At 34.7% G+C, this 21931-nt stretch overlaps 1 protein-coding gene across 6 annotated transcripts in view; it reads left to right on the plus strand.

Moving 5' to 3' along the window:
* Window positions 1–21931, plus strand: part of SLIT2 (slit guidance ligand 2) — a 268878-nt gene that overhangs the window by 147881 nt on the left and 99066 nt on the right. For all 6 annotated transcript variants that reach the window (XM_051771501.1, XM_051771500.1, XM_051771504.1 and 3 more), the window contains exons 5-7: window positions 8127–8198; window positions 17695–17766; window positions 21648–21719. In XM_051771501.1, coding sequence (XP_051627461.1) covers window positions 8127–8198; window positions 17695–17766; window positions 21648–21719 — 216 coding nt within the window. The remainder of the gene's footprint in view (window positions 1–8126; window positions 8199–17694; window positions 17767–21647; window positions 21720–21931) is intronic.

Consider the following 21931-nt stretch of genomic DNA (forward strand, 5'->3'; position numbering starts at 1 on the left):
AAAGATGCATTGTTTACCATGGGAATCGCTGTGATTCAAATAATTCAGTCCATGTTGCAGTGACGATTGCCCTATGTTGTGAAACGCTAAATATTCACTTGGGCAATGTAGCACACCATGGCCCAGGGAGTGATCCTGCTTTAGCGTGCGAATAGGTTACGTGCCTGCTTTGTACATAGCCTGAATCTCTAGGGAGTCAACAGAGCAAATGGAAATTAGTGATGCAGAGAGAACCTGCAATTTTGTGATCTAAATTTTTCTCGTCGGTTCTGTGCTCCTCAGCATGGTGCTGATCCATGCTACCACTGATACATATTACCTTGGTTTCTTAATCAGTAAAAGGAGGTTAATAGTACCTTTCTCATACATGAAATTTTATTCCTCTTATTGGAAGCATGAGCAATAATGATTTACAGAACTAATGTTTGAAATTATAATTCATAGTTTTTATCTTCATAAAGGGATAAATGAGTGCCTCATTGGCTACTGCTCATGGTATTGGATACCTTTTGTATCTTGGTTATGAAGAGGAATAACTGGAATGAATGGTTTACTGAAGAACAGAAAAAAATTGTTGAAATGAATAGGAGGCTAAATGGTTTATTTCATAGTCAAAGAATAATGGTACAGCAGAGTTGCTGCCTGTTTTGTTTCTTTGTTTTGTTTTTTTAGTACGAGAGTTTAGACTGGATTGTTAAGTATATATTTTTTAAACATTCCCTTGTTCTGTCTGTCTTAATTGATCCACAGATCTGCCCGAAAGTTATGCCTCGCTAAAAGGACATAACAAGCCATTTGGGTATAAGATTATCTTCATAAATAAGTGATGCAGTACTGTAACTTGTTATATGATAACTCTATAAAGCCAAGCATATGTCAGTATTCTAACAATTAACTGGATAAGCCTCATTTGGCTGATGGGAAAAGTGTATATATTTGTATATATTAATGTATTTGCTTAACGTTCATGGTTTTTTTAGTAAGTTTGTGTTACAATATCATATATTTCTACCATGATGGAATTCCAAATAGGCTTCAATAGGTTCAGTTCACCTGAGCTACTAATTTTAGAGGAATTCTCTCTCCAGGATACTCCCCCTACATTGAGACCATAATGTTCAGTAGCATTTGTGTTCTTGAAGACCTTGTACTGTGGTTTGATTCTCATTACACAGTTCTGAAAATAATTTTCATGCTTATATACTTTATCCTAATACAATAAAATTAGTGGTTGCCAATGTGTGCCTCTGTAGCTTTCAGAAAACGTCCTAGTCTTACTGGAACTTTGCAATTTAGGACTATGATTGTATGGTGATAAATTAAAGTTCATAAGCAGAAAAAAAATCTGATCAGAAGTTTTCCATGATAACACATGTTACCTAATACAGAATAGAAATTCATATTTATTATTCAAATTTAGAAAGTGGAAAACTGTCATTTTAGGAATGAAATCCAAATCAGAGATCCATTGAAACATGAAAAACCTACTTTGGCATTTCATTCTCTCCTCTTTGCATTGGAAACCCCACAACATCTTTTGCAAACAGAGGCAGCTGTCAGTCTTAATGATAACATGAACTAATCTTTCCCCATACTTCTCTGGAGACATATCAAGACACAATTAAACCTTGGGGCTGTGGTTTCCTTCTCTTATGTTGTCAGGTTGCAGCATGTTCTTACCTTCCAGATTTCAAATTTTACTGCTGGTGTCTCCAGAGCTGCACAGTGAGGCTGAGTACTTTGTTTTCCCTAAGATCAAAGAGAAGGGAATAAATAGTAATAGCTCTTGCAAACCTGAGTCTTGCTCTGGAATAGCTTTGAGGTTATAGATGATGTGCCTCATTAATGTGAATGTGACTGTAGAACTGTCTCGGGCCATGGAAGACCTCACAGGTATCTTACTGAAGTCCAGGATCCAGGGAGTAGCCTGAGCATGTTTCGCAGGGTCTTTCTGCAAGGAGCTTCTTAACAAGCAGGTGGTGTCTGTCTTCTCCCTACCACCTAATTTTCTGTATTTTTTAATTTTATGACATTTTAGATACAGAAATACTGTCGGAACACCAAAAAGTACTGAGGAAAAAACCAATCATAATGAAAACAGCTGAGTAAGAGAGGACTGTTTGATATTCATAACCAAATTGTTTGGTTAGTTCTGTTATTTTAGGATAAATGTGTAATTGATACTTATGTTCATAAAGAGATGTTGTTGCTCATTCCATCAAAATCATCTGGTTGGACTAGATGATGATTGTAGGTCCCTTTCAACTGAACTATCCTATTCTGAAATATGTTGCTTGTTTCTTTCACGACCTTTGCATTCGAAGTGAAAATCCCCATGTCCAAATTCACATACTTGATTTTCAGTCAAATAATTTAAATAATTGTCATTCTTTTTATTTCTTTGAATACCCTGTAATCTCATTTACTATGATAGTTTGTCACCTTGTACAGGGGGATTTTGTGAAGAACATAGTTAGCTAATGTTAAATCTGTTGTTTTCTAGTAAGAGAGAAGTACTAAGTAAGGCTTACTTCTTTCATGTCACTTATGTGTAAGTAATTATTAAGAATGGAATAGACACCTTCTGAGATGTTTTTAAGAACTGGCATAAATAAACTGGTAAGTTTTCAATACTTAGTTTGACTGAGTATTTCTGCCTTTTCCTTTTCAAATCAGGTCACATTACTCATTCCCAGTACTCAGTATTTTGCAAAGTAGAGAATGGCAGTATAGATTTATGATATCACTGGTCAGACAGAGAGGGAGGTTAAACCATAGAGGAAAATAAAGTTACAAGTAATTAAATTTACAAGCAGGTTTCCCATCTTCAAAAGATTTAGTGTTTCAGAACGAACAATGGTTTAGCCACACAAGAAAACTGTGAGACAGCCTTAGCAGTGTATGATATAGATATTATATCTGGTGTTTCAATTTATATCATTAAAAATTGAGTGCTCCTTTTTAAGGTATATAGGATATTCAACTGCGAACCATACATGGTGAGTAATAAAATAGCTGCAATGCAGTACTGTGTGCAGTTTTTAAGAGCTGAAGCACTCTGTCAGGATCATTAATTTCAGGTTATCTAAGGGCTTTATCTTCAGATAAAAAAACAACACTGTATATAAGTTTTTGAGGTTTTTTGGGCAGGATAGGTTATTATTTTCTATTGATATGAATTTCAGATGTTCACAGGATTCTAAGCTGTGGGTTTTTTTCCCTGATACACTTCTATCTACTAACCAGTAAATATGATAAATAGAAATGTGCTGTTTCCATCCTGTTCTTACGAAGGATTCAGTAGTAGCAAGGTTTTCAGCAAGGTCTTTATGCATTTCCACAAAGCATAATGCATTATGATTACCAGTGTATTATGAGGAAAAAATAAATAACTGAATACATAAAATGAAGCTGCTTTTTGGGGGAGGATGGAGTGAAGGGTTTTTTGGGGGTGTTATTATTTTTTTTCCAATTTCATTGGTTTGTGAAATACAGAAATCTACATTCTTTTAGGCATAATTTCAAATTAAAGAAGTCCAATTGCTTTGTCAGAATATCAGAATGAAATCTTTAATCTTTGGAGATTTGTTTAAAAGCTGAGGCATATGTGCTTATCAGTGTATATTGCATATAAATTGGATTGATCCTGTTTGTTTAAAAATAAATGATATTTTACAGTAATTCCAGTAATTACTTGATTGCAGACCTTTGAGGATCTGTAGTACTTCTGGTTTTATTGATGTTTGAATACTTTGGATAGACTATGTTAATTATAAGAAATAGTATTTATTCAGATGCAATATATTTAGTCTCTGATTTAGAAAAACACACCTGACCTTCTGTGGGGGAAAAAAAAGGTATGCGAGTTTTTCAAAGAATTGCTGTAGTTGGACAAAAGTTCAGGAATCTTTGTGCATTCTGCTCTGTGTATCTTCATTTAGAGTGGGATTCAGCTTTGTTTGGTGTATGGATTCTGGTTTTCTGGTTTTACATTTGAGAAAATGAGGTTACAGCCAGAATATTACAACTCAGAAGAATTCTTGACATGTATACAGTTTAAACACACCTGAAACAAACCCCTGTAACTAGGTTGGTTCAGTTGCATCTAGGGCAGCAGTGGTGCTCATTTGCAGCTCCTCTAAAAAGAGCCTGTATCAGCTCCTGCCAGCCTAATTTGCCCAGGTGGCTTTTGTGTGCAAATCTTCTGTTTAACGCCAGTATTACAGTGCCACCTTTTGATCTGAAGAAGCAAACCTGAGTGCTCTCCTTGAGAACATCTCACATTCAGAGAGACTGAAGTTACACCTGGCCCTGAGCACAGGTTTAGTAATGCCAGAGCAAGGAGATATGGTGGAGGCCAAGGGATGAAGGTGCTCTGCCCACCAGAGAGTGACATCAATGAAACCCACAAAGTTACACTAAGGAATTTTCTTGAAAGTCTAAGGTACTCTACTTCAGACTTAATAATTGGGAATATATCTTTCTAGGAATGATATAATGGAGTCAAGAACAACTTAGAGGCCTCTGTGACAGCTAGAATCTGCACAGAAATTAATTTGTCAAAACATCTTGCCAGATCATTGTGCTCTATTTAAAAAAAAAGTAAAATTCTGTGGGATAGCCTTGTCTTTTTCACTCTAGCTGTATACAAAGGATTTTTTAATCAAGTGTGCTATTCCAGCAGAGGATGATGGATTTTGATGTAAGGTCTTGGGCTGTAATAATAATGAACAATTTGCTCCAATGAAAATGTCTTGGTCAGATTTCAAATGTGAAGCAAGTTCATGTCTTTTTTTCAGAAATACAAATTAATTTCTTGTAAAGTAGGATGTTTCATTTCGTGGCTTAAATTTTATTGACCCTCTTTAAATTTAGGGGTACCAAGTGGCATCATAATTTATATTCAAGTGCTGCCTATTTTTGAAATGGGAGCTGAAGTCTTCATAGTTAATACTGCAGAAAAACAATGACCATCAGGCTGAAAAGGAGATTTGCACCTTTCTCCAATGCAGAATATAATTTGCAAACTCAAATCAATGTAATGTAATGACCTGCAAAATTGTCTGGGTTTACCTACAAAATAGATTTTTGCCCCATTTCCCCTGAAAGTCACAGTGCACCTTATGCTGCTTGTGACCTTTTTTGTGAACTGTCCAAGAATTGCAGTGGAAGGGGTTCAAACATTAATAAAAAATCCACACAGCAGCTTCTGAGTCATGAAATGTAGGTATAATTTATGCAAGAAAAAGCTGAATGTTTGTTTAAACCCCTCAAGGTTTTTATAAGAAAACCATTTTAGACGGAGCAGATGAAAACTTGAAGTAATCAATAAATAATTACTAAAAACTTTTCTGCTATAAGGAGACATAAATTTTGTGTTGAAAATCATATTTTTTATGAGAGGTAGAATTTTGTACTGTAGAAATGAACTTACACTTTTGTTACAGAAGCAGTTCCAAGAAGGTTTTACAAATGCAGCTGATACATTGCAGAAAATTACTCTTGGAAAACAATATATGCCAACCTTACTTAGCTCTCCACATTTAGAGGGATGCTTTAAACAGTGCCTTGTATAGCGAGGTTGGGAATATTTGCAGTCAAGTAGTTTACATTTGAAATGTGCTAAAATTAGCAGGGAACACTGTACTTCAGTCTTCTTGAGCCCGTGCTACATGGAGGTGGTGTTAACTGTGTGGACCCAGCAGTAAATCTAGCATGCAAAAAGTTAGTCCGCTGTTTTTGCACATACATACGCACAGATGTACCTATGCAAGCATACAGCCTGTGTGTTGAGGAACCTGGCACAATAGCTGTCACTTGTAAGTCCCTGTGTTTGTGCTAAGACTTGCCTTTAGGCAAGGAAAGAAAAATTTTGACCATTGATATTTTCTATTAGATTTTTTAAAATAATTTATGTATTGTCTCAATATTGCTCATCTTCCACTTTTTTAAAATTATATAAAATGGTGAATGATGATACTCTATCAAATGCCATAAAAAGCTTAATGCACTGTTACCCATTATCTCCTGCAGTATATATTTACGAGTACAGCAATGGATATATACATACATCTCTATTATAAACTAACATGATACAAATCCCAACTGCTAGTTTAACCACTTCATGCACAATTTTGATATAGGTAAAGTGTATTAGTCAATTAAAGAGAAGTGTAAATATAGATATTTGTGTTGTATGCTTATAAGGGAATTTTTTTTCAAGGAAGTAGGCTGTTAAATCATGTTACCGTAACAAATGCTGAAGGCTGCTTTTACATTCATTGCCACTGAATTTATTGTCAGAGCAATGCAGTTATATCCCATTTCGAGATTACTTAGGTGGCTTGAAAATTAAATCACAACTCACAGATTCTCTGTTTTTCACACATGACTAATAGTAGTAAAATTGGGTCTAGTTTTAAGTATACTTTGCAGTGCATTTAGGTGCGTGAACTATGAAAAATTTAGTAAATAGAGAGTGATTTTCCATAAATTAACAATGAATTGAATAAAAGAAAATTGCTGTCAATATACGTGGAATTATTTTCAAAATAATTATATTAATTTTGTTTAAGTTGGGGAGTATGGGGTTTTATAAAGTCCTCAAATTATTTTTTGCATGTTCATAAATCTGAAAGAGATCTTCAGGAGTGATTACTCAGAACTGGAAATACGAGCTCATGCTAGATTACGTTTTAGAGAAAGAGTATGTCAGAAGTGTGACCATTTGTGTCTAATCAGATAAATGATTCTTGCTTATTCACCTAATCTGAGCTAGATCTTTTATTTCTATGTTCAGTTCTGCAATGTTTCCCTAAAAACTTTCTCTAAAATAGGTCGTCTAAAGATGTCTCTATGCAAGGCATAGCAAAACTTTACTTCTGTTAGGAGTTGGATTGCATTTGGTTTGCTTTTGGACTGCAGATCCTTGTTTGGTTTTAGCAAACTGAAAGCTAATTAACCACAAGAAAACTGCTGTGCAAATGGACTGAAAATCCCTGTGTAGGGACACCTCTATGCAACTTATTTGTTTGTACATTTTAGTCAGATGCTCAAGCAAGCTTCTTAATGTAATTAATTGTGTTCCCCATATTGTGTATAGGTAGATGCATCTCAGAAGGCTTCCAAAAGAAGGTCTGACTTCTTAATTTTAATACACCAAGGTCCCTTTGAAGGCCTTCAAACATTTGTGTACATTGTGTAATAGGTGTGTTTGGTTCAGGGAAGCAAATTATTGTCTGAAATGAAACCTCCAAACTGACTTTAGTGCATTGATAATCTTCTGTTGTGCTGCATTGCTTGTTAACAGTGCATAGCATAAATGAAAAGCTCTGGGTTCTAGTTTATTTTTCTTTTGTGTCTCCTCTGCTGCTGTCTTTATTACAGTTTTTAAGATTTTATTTCCAGTATGGAACTGTGAAGGACAAAAATGTGTCTGAATTTCAGAAAAAAAAGGCTGTTTATTCATACTGATAACAAAAAAATCTTACTGAATAATAATTTTATAATATATTTAATACTATTTCTCTTTTGTAAAAGATAATAGTTTCAGATAATGTGGTACAGCTGGTCATACAGGGATTTTGGGGAAGAGCATGAGATATCTGCTGCAGGACGACTTTAATGCCTTTTTTTAAAATATATGGTGCTTTCTTTTAAAATATACGAAACGAAAATCAGAAACATATTGATCTCTCATATTACGCAGCTTCATAGTTGTTTCTCAACATCTCACTATTTGTTCGTTTTGCTGGAGTTCAGTCTTCCTTACATAAAGCTGAACATACTATCAAACATTTAATGTCATGGATTTGGAATGGTTGAAAAGTGAAAACACCCAGTTAAAAATTAAATAATTTCTGCCTTCATTGTTAAATTATTTGTTTGGCATACATGTTGCTGTTTGTAAAGGAACTCCTTAGTGGAACACAGATAAACTAATTTGACTATTAATGCTACTTGTTTTTCTTCAATTAAAAATCAGTTAAGGAAATAAAATAAGCTTAATTGAAAACGCTGACTGAACACTAATGACTGAAATTATTTTCGTATATTTCCTTTGTGTTTTACACAGAACTAAATATATATATGGCATATTGACATTTAATTTATTTTTTTTTCCTTAGTGATCTTAGTGAAAATCAAATTCAAGCAATACCAAGGAAGGCATTCCGAGGAGCAGTGGACATAAAAAATCTGTAAGTATTTTCTTCTTTCTTCTATATATTCTGATGATAACGCTTTGTCAATACAATGTCCTTTTATTGTATCAGATATCATTTTTCTAAGCGCTATTATAGCTGCTTAAGGAATCTCTGCATAAAACCAATACTTACCGTTTGTTTTGCCAAAATACTTCAATGTATCTTAAACATTCTAAAACCGCCTTACATGAAATGTAAAACATTGAAATAGAGTTGAAGACAACATGGCGTTATAACTATTAGTTTATGGAACTTGAGTTTAACATTTGAATGTCAGGCAGTTTGAAACATTTTATTGTTTCATGAGGAAAAAATCCTTTTGCTTTGATTCCAAAAGTTTGACATTGGTTTGCTTGTATAAAAGAAAGAAAAATCATACTATTATCTAGTTTTGATAGCATATATTTTTATACTTGTGTGACTATTTTTCTTACACAGTTTTCTTCTGTGGCCTTTTCTGAAAGAAAGATACTCACTTTCCTGGAGATGGTGACCCTGAAGTTCATGGGCAGGTTTTGAATTCTTATGGCTTCTAAATGTGGAAATATGTGAGTTTCAAGCAAAGCAAAGCAGTGACATTCTGTTTAAAATGGTAGGTCAGCTTAGTGGACTGAACAAGCTGAACAATCTGAAGACTATGATGAACTTCTGTGGTAGGAAATGTAAGGTCATTCCCTCAAAATCTATAACCCCTGCTGTAAGCTAAGGACTCATCACTTACAAACAACCAGGGAAGTCAGAGGACATACAATACTGGTTTCCAGAAAGACTACGGAGCTATCTTATGTGACATCAATAAATATAGGGAAATATTAGGTCAATGTAGGAGGTTTTCATCTAATTTCTACTGAAACACCTTTTATTAAATGGAGTTGTCGATGTTAAAGAGAAAGATGAAATTTCTAGTTGTACTGCTTTGAAAAGAGTGCTCTGTGATTACAAAGGGAGGGTCATCATCATGTATCCCCAGTAGGAGAGGATGGGACAGGCAACCCTTTGCATTTCCCTCTTCCTGTGATGGGCACTACTTCATTCTGCTGCCTGCAGCACTGCAACAAAATTGGTGGGGAAGATATCTTTTCAAAGACTTAGCAGAATGCCCAAGAGTTTGACCTACTACAGTTCCTCCCTGCAGGGAAATCCTACCATACCTCAGTGGAAAAACTGTTACGTTCAAAACATGCAAGTGCTTCTTGAAGTAGTTTTGTTATTTTGTTTAATTGATATTTTTTGAGGTTTTTTCAGAACTGGTCCCATCACTATTCATGGTCAAAAAGAGGCTTTGCTACAAGAAGCCTGCATTTTTCTGCATGATCTTATATGTTTGAAAATTTATACAGCTACAGAAAGGAACTTTGTTAGTAAAAATAACAGCATCATTGAGAATATTCTAATGGCAAAGCAGTAGTTTAGAATATAAGTGTAATTATATATGGTGAGGTAGCTCCAGTCAGAAACTGCATTAGGATGCTAATCTTTATTTGATATACTATTTTTATCTTAGTGTGTATTTTCAATCTAAGGATCCTTTATTATGTCCAAAACTTACATAAACAGTGGATCTTCCCTTTAAAGCCTTTCTCGTTTGGGAAGATAATTTTATAAAAGCAATAAAATCATAAAGTCCTTAGCATTGCCACAGAGTCTAAATCATATCTATGACATAATTTTTATTGTGATAGAATAAATACTACAGATATATCTTTACTGCTCCCAGGAAAAAAAAAAATAAGCACCACCAAACTCCTAATCTGAAAACTTTATGATCCCTCTACAGTCCCTCTACAGAATGAAAAATGAGTTTATGGGGTGAGTTTGGTGGATTCTAGCACAGCATTTATGTAACTAGGCCAGGCCATTGTGCCTTTCCAGAATCTGAGGCAAGGAGATACAAACACCAGCCTTCCAACTAGCCTTGGACATTGCACTTAGAGCAGAAGGATGATGGGAAGAATTTTACAGGTTTTATTTAATTGTTCAAGAAAACTAAAGAGACAGATGATAAGTGATAGGTATAGAAAGCATCACTTTGCACACAGAGGAATTGAACTGCCTGAAAGGAGGTTGTAGCCAGGTGAGTGTCAGTCTCTTTCCCAAATATCAAGTGAGAGAGAGGATGAGAAGAAACAGCCTCAAGTGGCACCAGGGAAGGTTTGGATTGAATGTTAGGGAAAATTTCTTCACCAAAAGTATTATCAAGCATTGGAACAGACAGTTCAGGGAAGATGTTGAGTCACCATCACTGGAGGTATTTAAAAAATGTGTAGGTGTGGCACTAAGAGACATGGTTGAGTGGTGGACTTGGCAGTGTCAGGTTTACAGTTGGACTCGATGGTCTTACAGGTCTTTTTCAACCAAAATGACTCTCTGAATTTATGAAGGTGTTTAATCTAAGGTCCAGGAACCAAATATATGTATGTACTTACTGAGAATTTTCTTAAACAGAATTCAATATTTGTTCTAGTTTTGGCCTTTCTTCTGTAATTGCGCAGTAGTTGAGCAACGTTAGAGATGTTTGATCTCTTCCAAACTCATGTAAGAGATGGATGAAGGTACAAAGAATAAAGAAATCTGTATTAGAACATGTTGTAAATCTAAGATTTGCTATGTATAGCAACAGTAACAGTAATTACATAAATTTCAATATAAATTAGTGAGCTTTTTTTTTTTAACATGGAACAATTGATAACCCTGACATACAGTAGCTCTACTAAGCTGTTTCAAAGGTGGTTAACAAATTTCACAGAACTTGACCTGATAGCATATTTTATTGTATCATTCTAGTCTTTGTGGAGCAAAGGTGTTAACTCAGATGATCTGAAGGAAATTGCTTCCTTTAAGGTTGATGATACCACTACGATCTCCTGCTAGTATGTAAGCTCTAGAGTCCTCTTGGTGTTTCTCAGAAGAAGCTGTCTAGTTTCCATAAAATGCTTCCATGATATTTTCTTTCTGGACATCTTAATAACACTCGCAGTATAGATTCTGTAGAAGATAAAAGCATAATAGATAAAACATTATGAGAATTGGCAACCCAGGCAACCTGCCACATCTTCATGGTAAAAAGAATAAGAAAACCCCTGAGAAACCTTCAGGCCTCACAAATCTACTTTACATCTAATTGAAATTACCTATTTTCCAACTTCTTATACATCTCATAACTGAGAATAATCTGGCTCCATCTGTACTCTCACTTGATGTAATTGTAGGCAGCAATAAGATCCCCTCTTTGCTGTCTCTCTTAGGGCCCAACAAATGCAGTTCTTGCAGACTATCCCCAGATGTCACCTGCTTCAAGCCTCTCACGTGTGGCCCTGTTTGAATTCAGTCTCTGTCTTCTGCGGGGGAGGCTAATACCAGTTGCCATCTCACAAACTTAGATGTCATCTCCCAAAGGCCAAAAAGAGTGTCCTTCTCTTCATGCTCACCAGTGCAGCCTAATTGTTTGTAAATAATTATGTTCTTCAGTAAAAGTGACAAGAAATGGCTTATTTTGTAGCCATTCCCCAGACTAGAAACCCAGTATCCAGTATTTTGGCCATTCAGATGTAGTAAAAAAATAGCTGCTGTGTGTCAAAGTTTCAATTTTTCTGTTCAAGAAATTGTTCTTGAATTACTTGAGGAGTAATACACTTTTAGTATAACTCCTGATCTGGGACTTGATTGAAATTAGGCTGCAAATTCTGGAAATATAATTCTGAAAGTTACTTCTAACTTGCTACTTTTTCAGGGAGAAAAGTATTCACCAAGAAGTTAGATTCTTCAGAGAACACAGTGGCACCCACTGTTTTTTAAAAATAAATAGAAATTATCATATAAATGGCAAATTAAACACAGATTTTTTTAATATACTTGTTAATTATGGTTTCATAACCCTCCCTGGTGATATAGTACTCTTGCTGGATGGGAAAGATATTTAAAATCTTCCCAACTTCAGGAATTTTGTTTATATTTAAGATGGTAAGAAAATGCATTGGGTGCCCAAATTGTTTGTTTGGATGGGTTATTTTTTGAATCTAGTTAGTAGGAAGAAAAATAGCTGGGTTACAACAGATGTAAAGAACCACTGAAGGAACAATAGATTCTGGCATTATGACTTTTCCATGTCAAGTGTGTAAAATTTTCTAAGATACCAGTTTTTTCTTCCTCTGCGTAATCAATTCTTGGCAGAGGACAGAAAGGAATATACCAACATCATGGCAGAATTGTGATGCTAAATATATGCAACCTCAAATAATATCAAAAATAGCAAGGAACATTTTCATCATATCTGCTTCAAGGATCTGCTGCTCTGTTTTTCTTGTAATGCTCTAGGCCTTACTTTTGACTACCCTTTTCTTTGTGTTCGTTTGGTTCCATTTTTTCCCAGCAAGAGGGGGAGAGTGTAGCTGACACACCAGGGATAAAGGCTGCAGGGCAATGTAGTGGCTTCACAGATTAAATTGCCTGGGAAAATGAAGAATTAGTGGAGAGAGAGATAGTCACCAGCATCAAATCGAACTCCTTTCCATTATACTAACCTTTGTTCAAAACCTTGATTGATACTACTTGGTGCTGCCCTGATGCCTCTGTTATGCTGATTGTGAAAGATTTTAAAACTGACATTGCCACTAAAGACATAAATGAATTTTGTGTTAATCTTCGTTGGGAATGATTGGATTTTGTTTTTATGTTCAATTATTAGCAGTTGAAAAAGAGAGTCCTGCTGAAGATGTTCTAGGTACTGATTTCTTCTCAGATCTTCCACAAAATTCCACTGTGACTGGAAGTATATTTGTCTACTTACCTGTACCAAATGCATTGCCTGTCTAAGACATGCTTTAAAAATTTAGAATTTGCTATTTCTCATGCTCGCTCATACTGAGACTCTCAAATGGACTGCTAGTCTGTTCAGCCACCTGCATTTCAGGTATACATCAAGAAGGGTTTTCACAGGATGTTACTGCAATATACTCTATGTGTGCTTAAGATTTTTATTAAAATCAAAAATAGCTCTGAAGGCATGAAGAAAAGAATAGGTACACTTTTTTAGTACCCCCTAAAACTCTTGTTGCCAAACAGGTCAATGACCCTGTGGCCTTTGGAGGGGGGGAAGTTCTTTCTGACTGTTTAAATTAATACTATTTCAATACTATTTTTAAAGTTTTATTTTCATTATTTCATTAAAAAATATTTCTTACTGATGTGATAGTATCTTTGCATCACATAATATATAGATTGTTCACTTTGTGTGCATTCTACTTTGGATAGCATTCTTCTGTTTAATTTTTACTTTTTTCAATTTTATTTTCCTTTTGTAAGATAATTCTGGGTTTAACTAAGTAGAGTATTAGACAGGTTTGAGGGGATTAAACAATTAATCAGTTGTACCTTTTCTTCTAGTTTATTTAGTAAGTATACTTTACCTGGATGTATTGCAAGTCTTGCTTGTTATTTTCAGATAAAAGGAAAAAGTTAATCGTTTGCTGTATTATGTATATTAGGAAAAAATATTCATCTGAACTGTTTTGTAGGGAAAATTTAGTAAATAACAAAATTAACTACATTAGTAAAATAAAGAGCAAGTAGAAAAAAAAAACACCTTGACTTCCAAATGAGAGAATAATCGCAATAAATAGTAATAGTCATGGGAGACAAGCAGTTCTTTGAAGTTTGGTAAAAGAATAAATTCTTGCATGATTTTGTTACATCTTTTTCAACTAATTTGTCAAATTATTGATTCATCTTGAACTGGAGAAGGGAAGTAAGAAATAAGAAACAACTCAGTTCTGCTGTAAAAAATACAAGGAGACATTAAAAAGAGTGACTGTTTCCAAAAATTGCATTGCAGTGATAAATATTGTGCACTCAAGGAAAGACTTTACTGTTGTGAAATCCAGCACACAATACGCTAAAACTTTTTCTAAATATTTTCTAGGGAGAAAGCTATTGCAGGGATGTAGAAAGGCTTCTCACTTTTTCTGATGACTTCTTAAACAGAGTTTATCATTAAGTTGATACACGGGGAGAACATAATAATTTCTGAACAAAGGAGAAGAAGGTAAAGCTGAGGAGTACCTCTCTAGCACAGGACTACAAAGTGTCCTCAAGCTGTGAAAAACAGGAGAGTAAAGCAGAGAGATTGTTTGAAATTGTCCCAATTTTCAACAGTCTCTAGGAATGAGTAAAGAAGGTTTTCTCTGTCAAGAATCAGATGACAGTTTTTTTCTGTATGAGAGCAGTAGTTTTTAAATGTATGCAATATCTTCTCTTAGTCATTAAATGTGATTCTTGTGGGATAACAAAGTTTATTTTAAGATATTTATTTATCATTATCTGGTAGACAACATATGCTAAAAGGGAAGAAAATATAAGTTAGCAATATGTTTCTACAATGCAAGATGTATCAGCAAGAGCAATAAATGAAAAGCATTTTTAAGCTTAGTTGAATGCTTTTTATTTAGTTCTTACTAGTTCTTATGGCTGAGCTCACATAGACATTAACCTTTTAAGTAGCGGTAGAGTAGTGAGTATATTAAATACCCAGGTAATGCTGCAGATATGGGTGTAAAATCCGGTTAATTCTTTGCAATGACGGAAAGATTTTGAGCGAGACAGTTGTTTCGTGTTTTATGAGCTTCATGGGAATGGCAGTGCTGAAGATGCTTTGTGAAGGTTGGAGGCAGAAAGGAACGGCATCTTTACAAAACTATGGAGAGATCCCACATAGAAAAGACACAGAATGGAGAAAGGACTGGCAGGAAGATGATGAAGGAAGACTAAAGAGAGAGGAAGGATGAGAATGGGCTGGAGCTGCTGGTCCATGTCTGATCAGACTATGTTCTTAGACTGTTTTAATGATTTGAAAAGAAGAAAAGCAGCTCTTGGGGGGAAAAAAGGCTTTCTAAAGTGGTGTTAAGGTTATTGGTATACTCAATAACTTGGTGCTGGTATTGCAGATTTTTAGGTGTGGTTTTGAAAGTCATTATGCTTAAATTATAAAACATAAAATTAAAGAAGCATGTGCCTTTTTATTCTAGTATTCTTCCTTATGTGTTAAGTCATAGCACTCACATAACTTATTATGAGGAACCATTTTTATAAAAAAAAATTCAGACTACTTCAGTATATCTGCTAGAGGGACATTATAAGTTATTGTTATGCTGGTTGTGAAATATTGTCTAACTTTCTGTCTGGGTCATATATGCAGTGGATATTCTTACCTTAAACTTTACTTCTACTCTAAATTGCTGTTCAAACCAGGCACACAGTCTTCAAAGTCATGTCCTTTTGGCAACTGAAAAAAAAAAATATCTCATACCAATTGTTTTTCATACTCTGTGTCTAATCGTTTTATATCATGGTTGTAACTGATGGCATAAAGAGAGTAGTAGCTTTCAAAGACAGTAATTTTTAAAACTAAGAAATATTTCTCATTTCCCACCTCCAAAATTCCCTTCCGCAAGCAAAAACTAACTCATTAGTTTAGAACAAACATAGTAATCTTTCTGGTAAGAAGGTTTAAATGGAAGCAACTCACCCTTCACTAAGATAGTGATCATGGTGACTCATTAAAGGAAGAAGTCCAAAAGTTTTCGGGTGCACCACAAGTGCTGCCAGTCTTGTGGAAGAAATCTGCCTTTTAGTTTGTGTAGGGCAAGATTTGCTCAAGTGCTTTCTCTGCTGTTAAAAGATTTTCCTTTGTGTATAATATGGATGATTTAGAAGAAGCTGTGTCAGCACTGATTTATACATTGACAGCTAAGGATAATAAGATATGGGCAAACATACAGCTCACCCTTTTACAGATTAACCTGCAGACTGCATTAGGCAAATTTGATGGCATTAAAAGATTTTTCCAATTTGTCTGGAAACAATTTCTCTTTTGTATTGTGTCAAGGGTAACATTTCATGCCATTGTACTAATTTAAATAGCTTTGATAAATTGTTCAAGGGGTTATAGAATTGTACTCTGTGTATATTTTACCTCTTTAAAATAAAAAGGCTATTAGCTTAATTGTTAAATGAAATTCATTAGTAAATATTGAAGGCTTAAATATTCCGACACTGCAGCTGTAACATTGCACCACAATGATTAAAGATCATATTCAGGAATTAATAGTTTGCATTTAGCTCTCAGTACACATAGAGGCACTGTTACAGTTATGACAATATTTTAGTCCTATGTAGTAGTAATTCAGATGAAAAGTATTGATGAAACTAGAAGAACTTTATAGAAGTTGGTACATTACATTCAGCAGTGGGTGTGATGATTTATTAATAAAGTAAAATGTTATCATAGATTCAGAAGAATCACAGAAAATGCTTTAGTAAAAGCGTCATTAGCCCTGCTAGCTAATATATAATTGAAGACAGAAGGGCAGAGTTCATTTGTATTTTGTTCATTTTCTTGGTATTGTTCACACACATTTACTCATATATATTATTTGACACTGACAAGCTACCAGCTTGAAGAAGTTGTTTAAAGTGAGGTTTTATCATCTTTACTTTGCAAATCATGCCCTGAAATGCATAAGACATTGCAGTATATATAGGAAAAGCTTTTATCAGTAGCAAAAGTGTGATTTTGTATTTGCATGGTTGTTAATTTAAGCAGACATTTTTAATTGAGCTGTATGTGCTATATAAATGTTTTGAATTGAAAAGGTAATAATATTCTTCAGAGAAACGAATCTAAATTTTTCATAAGTTAATACTTAACGATTAATAATGTATGGGGTGTGTTGCTGAGTTTTATGTCTAGATGTTGAATACTCCATTACAACATACTATCTGCATATAATTGCAGAGAGCACAGAGTATGTAGAAAACCATATGTTGAAGGTTACAGCAGACACACTACTTTCAGTTGGAGCAGAATTAAAGGAGATAAGTAAACAAGTCTGTTAATGCCTCGGACACTGTTATTTCTACATACAGACATATTCTAGGAGGTTATTATTCTAAATCCCCCCACACACCCAGGGGTAACACCTCCCACCCACTCTTGCATGCATGCATGCAGGGAGACCCCTAAAAGTAGTGTCTCTCCCTGGTCTCTACCATGGCAGAAGAAATTAACATGCAGCTGGGCTGCTCTGATAAATGGATTCTGTTAGGTCACCGAGGGGATGCGTGTGACATTAAGTGATTTACCGTCCTTTACCTTAATGAAATTGTTTCAGCAAGATGACGCTGAGAGCTTTTAATGGATAGCTTTTCTTGATGTAATGAAATTGCATTCCTTTGGCATTTAATATAAGGTGCAGTTATTATTTACTGGAGCTTTCCCAGCGCTGCTGTTTTGCGCAGACAGTTGAGAACAAAAAGGGATTTCTGTGGCAGCGTGCAGGCCGGCGCGCTGTGCGACAGCCTCGAGCGGACGGGAGGGATGGCCAGAGCCTTTCTGTTCGCGTGGCCTTGCTCTGCCGGCCCTTCGGGAGGCTTCCCTTGCACCTCACCTTGCCAGCGCGCCTCTCCCTTACAAATGCCTTCCTGATCTGTTTAACAGGCAACTGGATTACAACCAGATCAGCTGTATTGAAGATGGGGCATTTAGGGCTCTGCGTGACCTGGAAGTGCTGTAAGTATTCCTTGTATCTCTTACTTGTAGCAAGAGCTCAGTGTCTGGGGAGTACTAATGTAGAAGCTTATCTGCGAGCTGCAGCCTGGTGTCAGGATGGTCTGGTGAAAAGATGTCTTAAAATAATCCACTGTGATGTGCTATAAAATGGTAAAAAGATGTGGAGAGGGAGAGATACGCCTTTACGCTGCAAGACAGCCATTAAACATAATTATTAAAAAAAAAAAACCATTGGCAGATACTATAAGAAAATAATATATTTCATCACAAAAGAGGGGAAAGCAACAGTATTAATGAACCCAATTAATTTTGTAAATTATCCATCACTGTTGATGTGATGAACATTTTCAGGATTGCTTTTGTTATATATTCTGACATCAGTCTGATCTTTCAGACTCTCTTTAAGGAACAATATGCTATGTATATTTGATAATCTGAATGTTTTCAAAGAGGCATTTTCTATCAAGCACTACTGCTGAATGTCAAGATATTTAACATGTGCGTGTTAATAGTTCATTTTTAAAACATTTTAAGTTTTATGTGCATAAATACATATGTATGTTTAGCAAAATATCTTCTTTGTGTGTCACAGAAGATTATTTTTACAATACTCCTTTCCATACTTTTTCTCACTGTCTCAAAGTGGCTATCAGTGAAGTTAAAAGTAACGAAATTATCATCAGTGACCCCTCATCTGAGAATATCACTGTAATGAGCAAAGTGCCTCTGTTCCCTGAGAATCTGAGGCACAGGACACATTCCTGAAATATTTGCTTTGTCAGTCAAAATTACACATTTTTTCTGGATTTTCTACGTTAAGAGAAGTAAAAGAATTTGTGTATCAGTGAGTTACTTCATGTTTATTTGAATCACTCAGTTAATCACAACTGGAGCAGGATGAGGGAGCAGGTTTTGTTGTGTCTGGGGTTTTGCTTTTTATAAAAATTTTTCTGAAGTAAAGAAGCTTCTCTGGCAGTAGATAGTGTCTGCATTTCCAAGCAACTAAAGAGTATGTAAGCAGCTGCTAAAGTTTTTTGTTATTAAGCACTGGTTGGTCTTACTTATGAGTGAATGAAACCGGCAGCTTAATTGAATTATTTTTTTTCTTTGCACTCATAGAATAACAAGCCTATTGTTAACTGTCTGGTATAAAGCCATGTAAAACGTACTATAGGTTCAATACTGCATCTAATTGTTATGATGAATTGTTGGTTGTCTGTCAGTAAACCCGATGTTCTCTGAGATTTTTGTCTTTGGAACACATGTATGTGACAGAATAATTTTTCCAGTGATGGCTTAATCTGGTTATTATGGTGTTTTTTAATACAAGCCTTTCTTTACAAATGCAATTGTTAAATGTTTATTAAAAAAAAAACAACAAATGTTTTCTGCATTTTTTAATGCTTGCCATTTTAGTGTTCTAAAAAGGTCATCCTTGCTAGTTGAGGTTAGTGGTAAAATTTTTAAATGGATTTCAATGAGCGCAAAAGAGGAAAAAAACTCTAAAATAATAATCTGCTGGAAAGTAGGTAGTTAGACTTTTGTGAATGAATATACATAGTGTGTAACCATTGTTCAAATATACAACTAAATTTTCACTATCTTAAGTTATAGTATGTGATGAGAAATGATGTAAAGATCCAGGGTTTTTTAAAAAAGTTGAACTAGATATTTCTAACAGTACCAAAGATTTTGTGTCTAATTCAGCTTCTTTTCCAATATGGCTTAAAGAATGAAAGATGTGTAGATCAGACCATTCTGTATATGCACTGAGTAGCAAATAGGACTATGCATGTTGTTTTCATTTGGAGTTAATTATTCTATCTAAACACAGAAAGTATATATTAGTTCAAACTTCAAGTATGAGGTAAAGCTTTTAAACAGATTTTAATCCTGTTTAGTGACAGTTTGAAATGCTTACCAAAGTAACAGGTTTTATATATTGGTTAAATAATTGTAGAACTTTAGAGGCAGTTAGTGTTAAAGACGCAAAATAACCTGAAAGACAAAAGCAATTAGAAGTGTAATCATCTCCGTGAATTTCTGTGAAGTTTCAGTTTTCCTTTGTCTTTTTTTTTTAATGGAAAATCTGCTGTATTTCGGAAACAGATTATGAGGAAGATATATAGTGGTGTCATGTTAAAAAAAATTAAAGTCTGAGAAATGGGAAAAAAATCATCACAATCTTTGCTATAAGTAACCTGTAAAACAGGTAAAAGTATTGAGCCAACTTTTTTTTGGTTACTGTAATCTCTGTAATGAAATCAAACATTTTTATCATTAGATAGAAACAGCCATAAAAGTTTTTTAATTCCTTATGTATCCCTCACATCTACTCCTATGTCTAATTTTTCTTACCCTTGCAAAAATAAACTAGTAGCTCAAATACACAAAATACCAAGGCAAACATCAAACAGTTCAAATTGAAAATTAAAACATTTGCAGATATACCTTCTCTTAATTGCTATGGAAATATGGACTGATTTTCCTTCATTGAAAAGACAGGATTTTAAAATCTTATAGGAAATTATGCAGTTATTTACCATGTGGACACTGAAAGAAAATTCTACCAAGATTTACTGACTGTCATTAATTCATTAAGACACCTTTTGTGGAGTTACCCATTCGGCCATTTTTTGTTGTTTCATCTTTGTTATGTTTTGAAAAAGGGCAAAATCCTTCTTTTTTTTTTTTTTCCATTTTTCTCCTCTCTGTTTATGTAACCCCAAGAACACACAGGGGAGTTCCCTTATGCTCAGCAAAGAAAAGATTTAGGACATGGAATGAGTAAGCACACAAAGGTAAAATGCAGCACATTGCACCAGTAATTAATTGCTTGGTTAATGTGGTGGTATATAGCCTGATCCTCTTCAGGGTGCTATGAATTTACCTTTCTGTGTTTCAAGATCAGAGAGTACTTCAGAATTTATTCAAAATAAGCACAAATTACACTTTGTGATTTAAAAAACAAAAGGAAGAAGAAAAATGCTTTCTGTTTCAAAAGAAAAAAATAACCTTTTTCAGTGGAAATTATTATTTATTACTGTTATGGTTATATAGATTCTACTCAAATGAGTAATCACTAAGTCAAAACTGTAAATTCTATCCGTTGCTTCCTTGTTCTGGAGTTAAGCTTGTTTGCGTTTTATTTGCAGCCTAAAGACAATATTTTACTGCAAATTCATTCATAAAGTTTCCAAATCTTTACAAACTACACATACCAAGTATGATGGGCCTGAGCTAGCCAACAATGGGCTAAGACTTATTTCTAGTTCCTATCTCAAGTTCTCAACACCTTGTCCTAAATTTAAATTACTAGATTGTTAAAGTATTATATTATTCCTGACTCCTTTCATCATATAGCAGAAACTCCCCTATTGTTCATGTAGCTCTGGATCACCTATAGCAACTTGTTCCATATAAAACCTAACTGCAGCTCAGATTCAATATTTTCCTAAAATTCTTGGGAAAAAACCTTCAGATCTTATATCATCTGTCAAAAAATGGACTCTCAGAAGATAGAAAAAGAAATCGGAATCCTAGAACCAAGACATTTTCTCTAAATACTCTCTTTTTTACATCAGGATGTCAAGCTTAGCTTGAATGCCGTAGGTGTTCTCAACATTGGTGGAATTTCCTTTTCAGAGAATCATAGGCTACTGGAACCTCAAATTACTTAGGATTATTAATGGTATACCCATAATATTTTACTAGGAAATCAACACGGAGGAAAAATATAGCTAAACGTGTGGGTTTTTTTTTTTCTGATGTCCATCCCTAAAACCAGTACACCATGAATTTCATTAGTTATGCCTTTTTTAAAAGTGTAGTAAATGTGACATAACTGTAATATGTTAACAGGATTCCTCTTGACTTTGCAGCACTCTCAACAATAACAACATCACTCGACTGTCCGTGGCAAGTTTCAACCATATGCCCAAACTCAGAACATTGTGAGTAGTCCTACTGAAACTGGCTGCTATTTTTGTCGTTCCAGTATATATTTTTACCTCTGCCAAGTTTTGTCAGGTGTCTAAAAATACATATATGGGCAAAGCAAGCATGAACTCAATTGAAAAGTATTAATGTAGCATGTATTGATGTTGATGAGTGTGAAGTCTCTATGTGTGTCTACGTAAGCTGATTCTGAGAGAAAAACCTAACA

This window comes from Manacus candei, unplaced genomic scaffold (genome assembly GCF_025592945.1).
Source record: "Manacus candei isolate 608988 ecotype Guabito, Panama unplaced genomic scaffold, ASM2559294v1 h1tg000135l, whole genome shotgun sequence".
In the NCBI taxonomy this organism is placed as follows: domain Eukaryota; kingdom Metazoa; phylum Chordata; class Aves; order Passeriformes; family Pipridae; genus Manacus; species Manacus candei.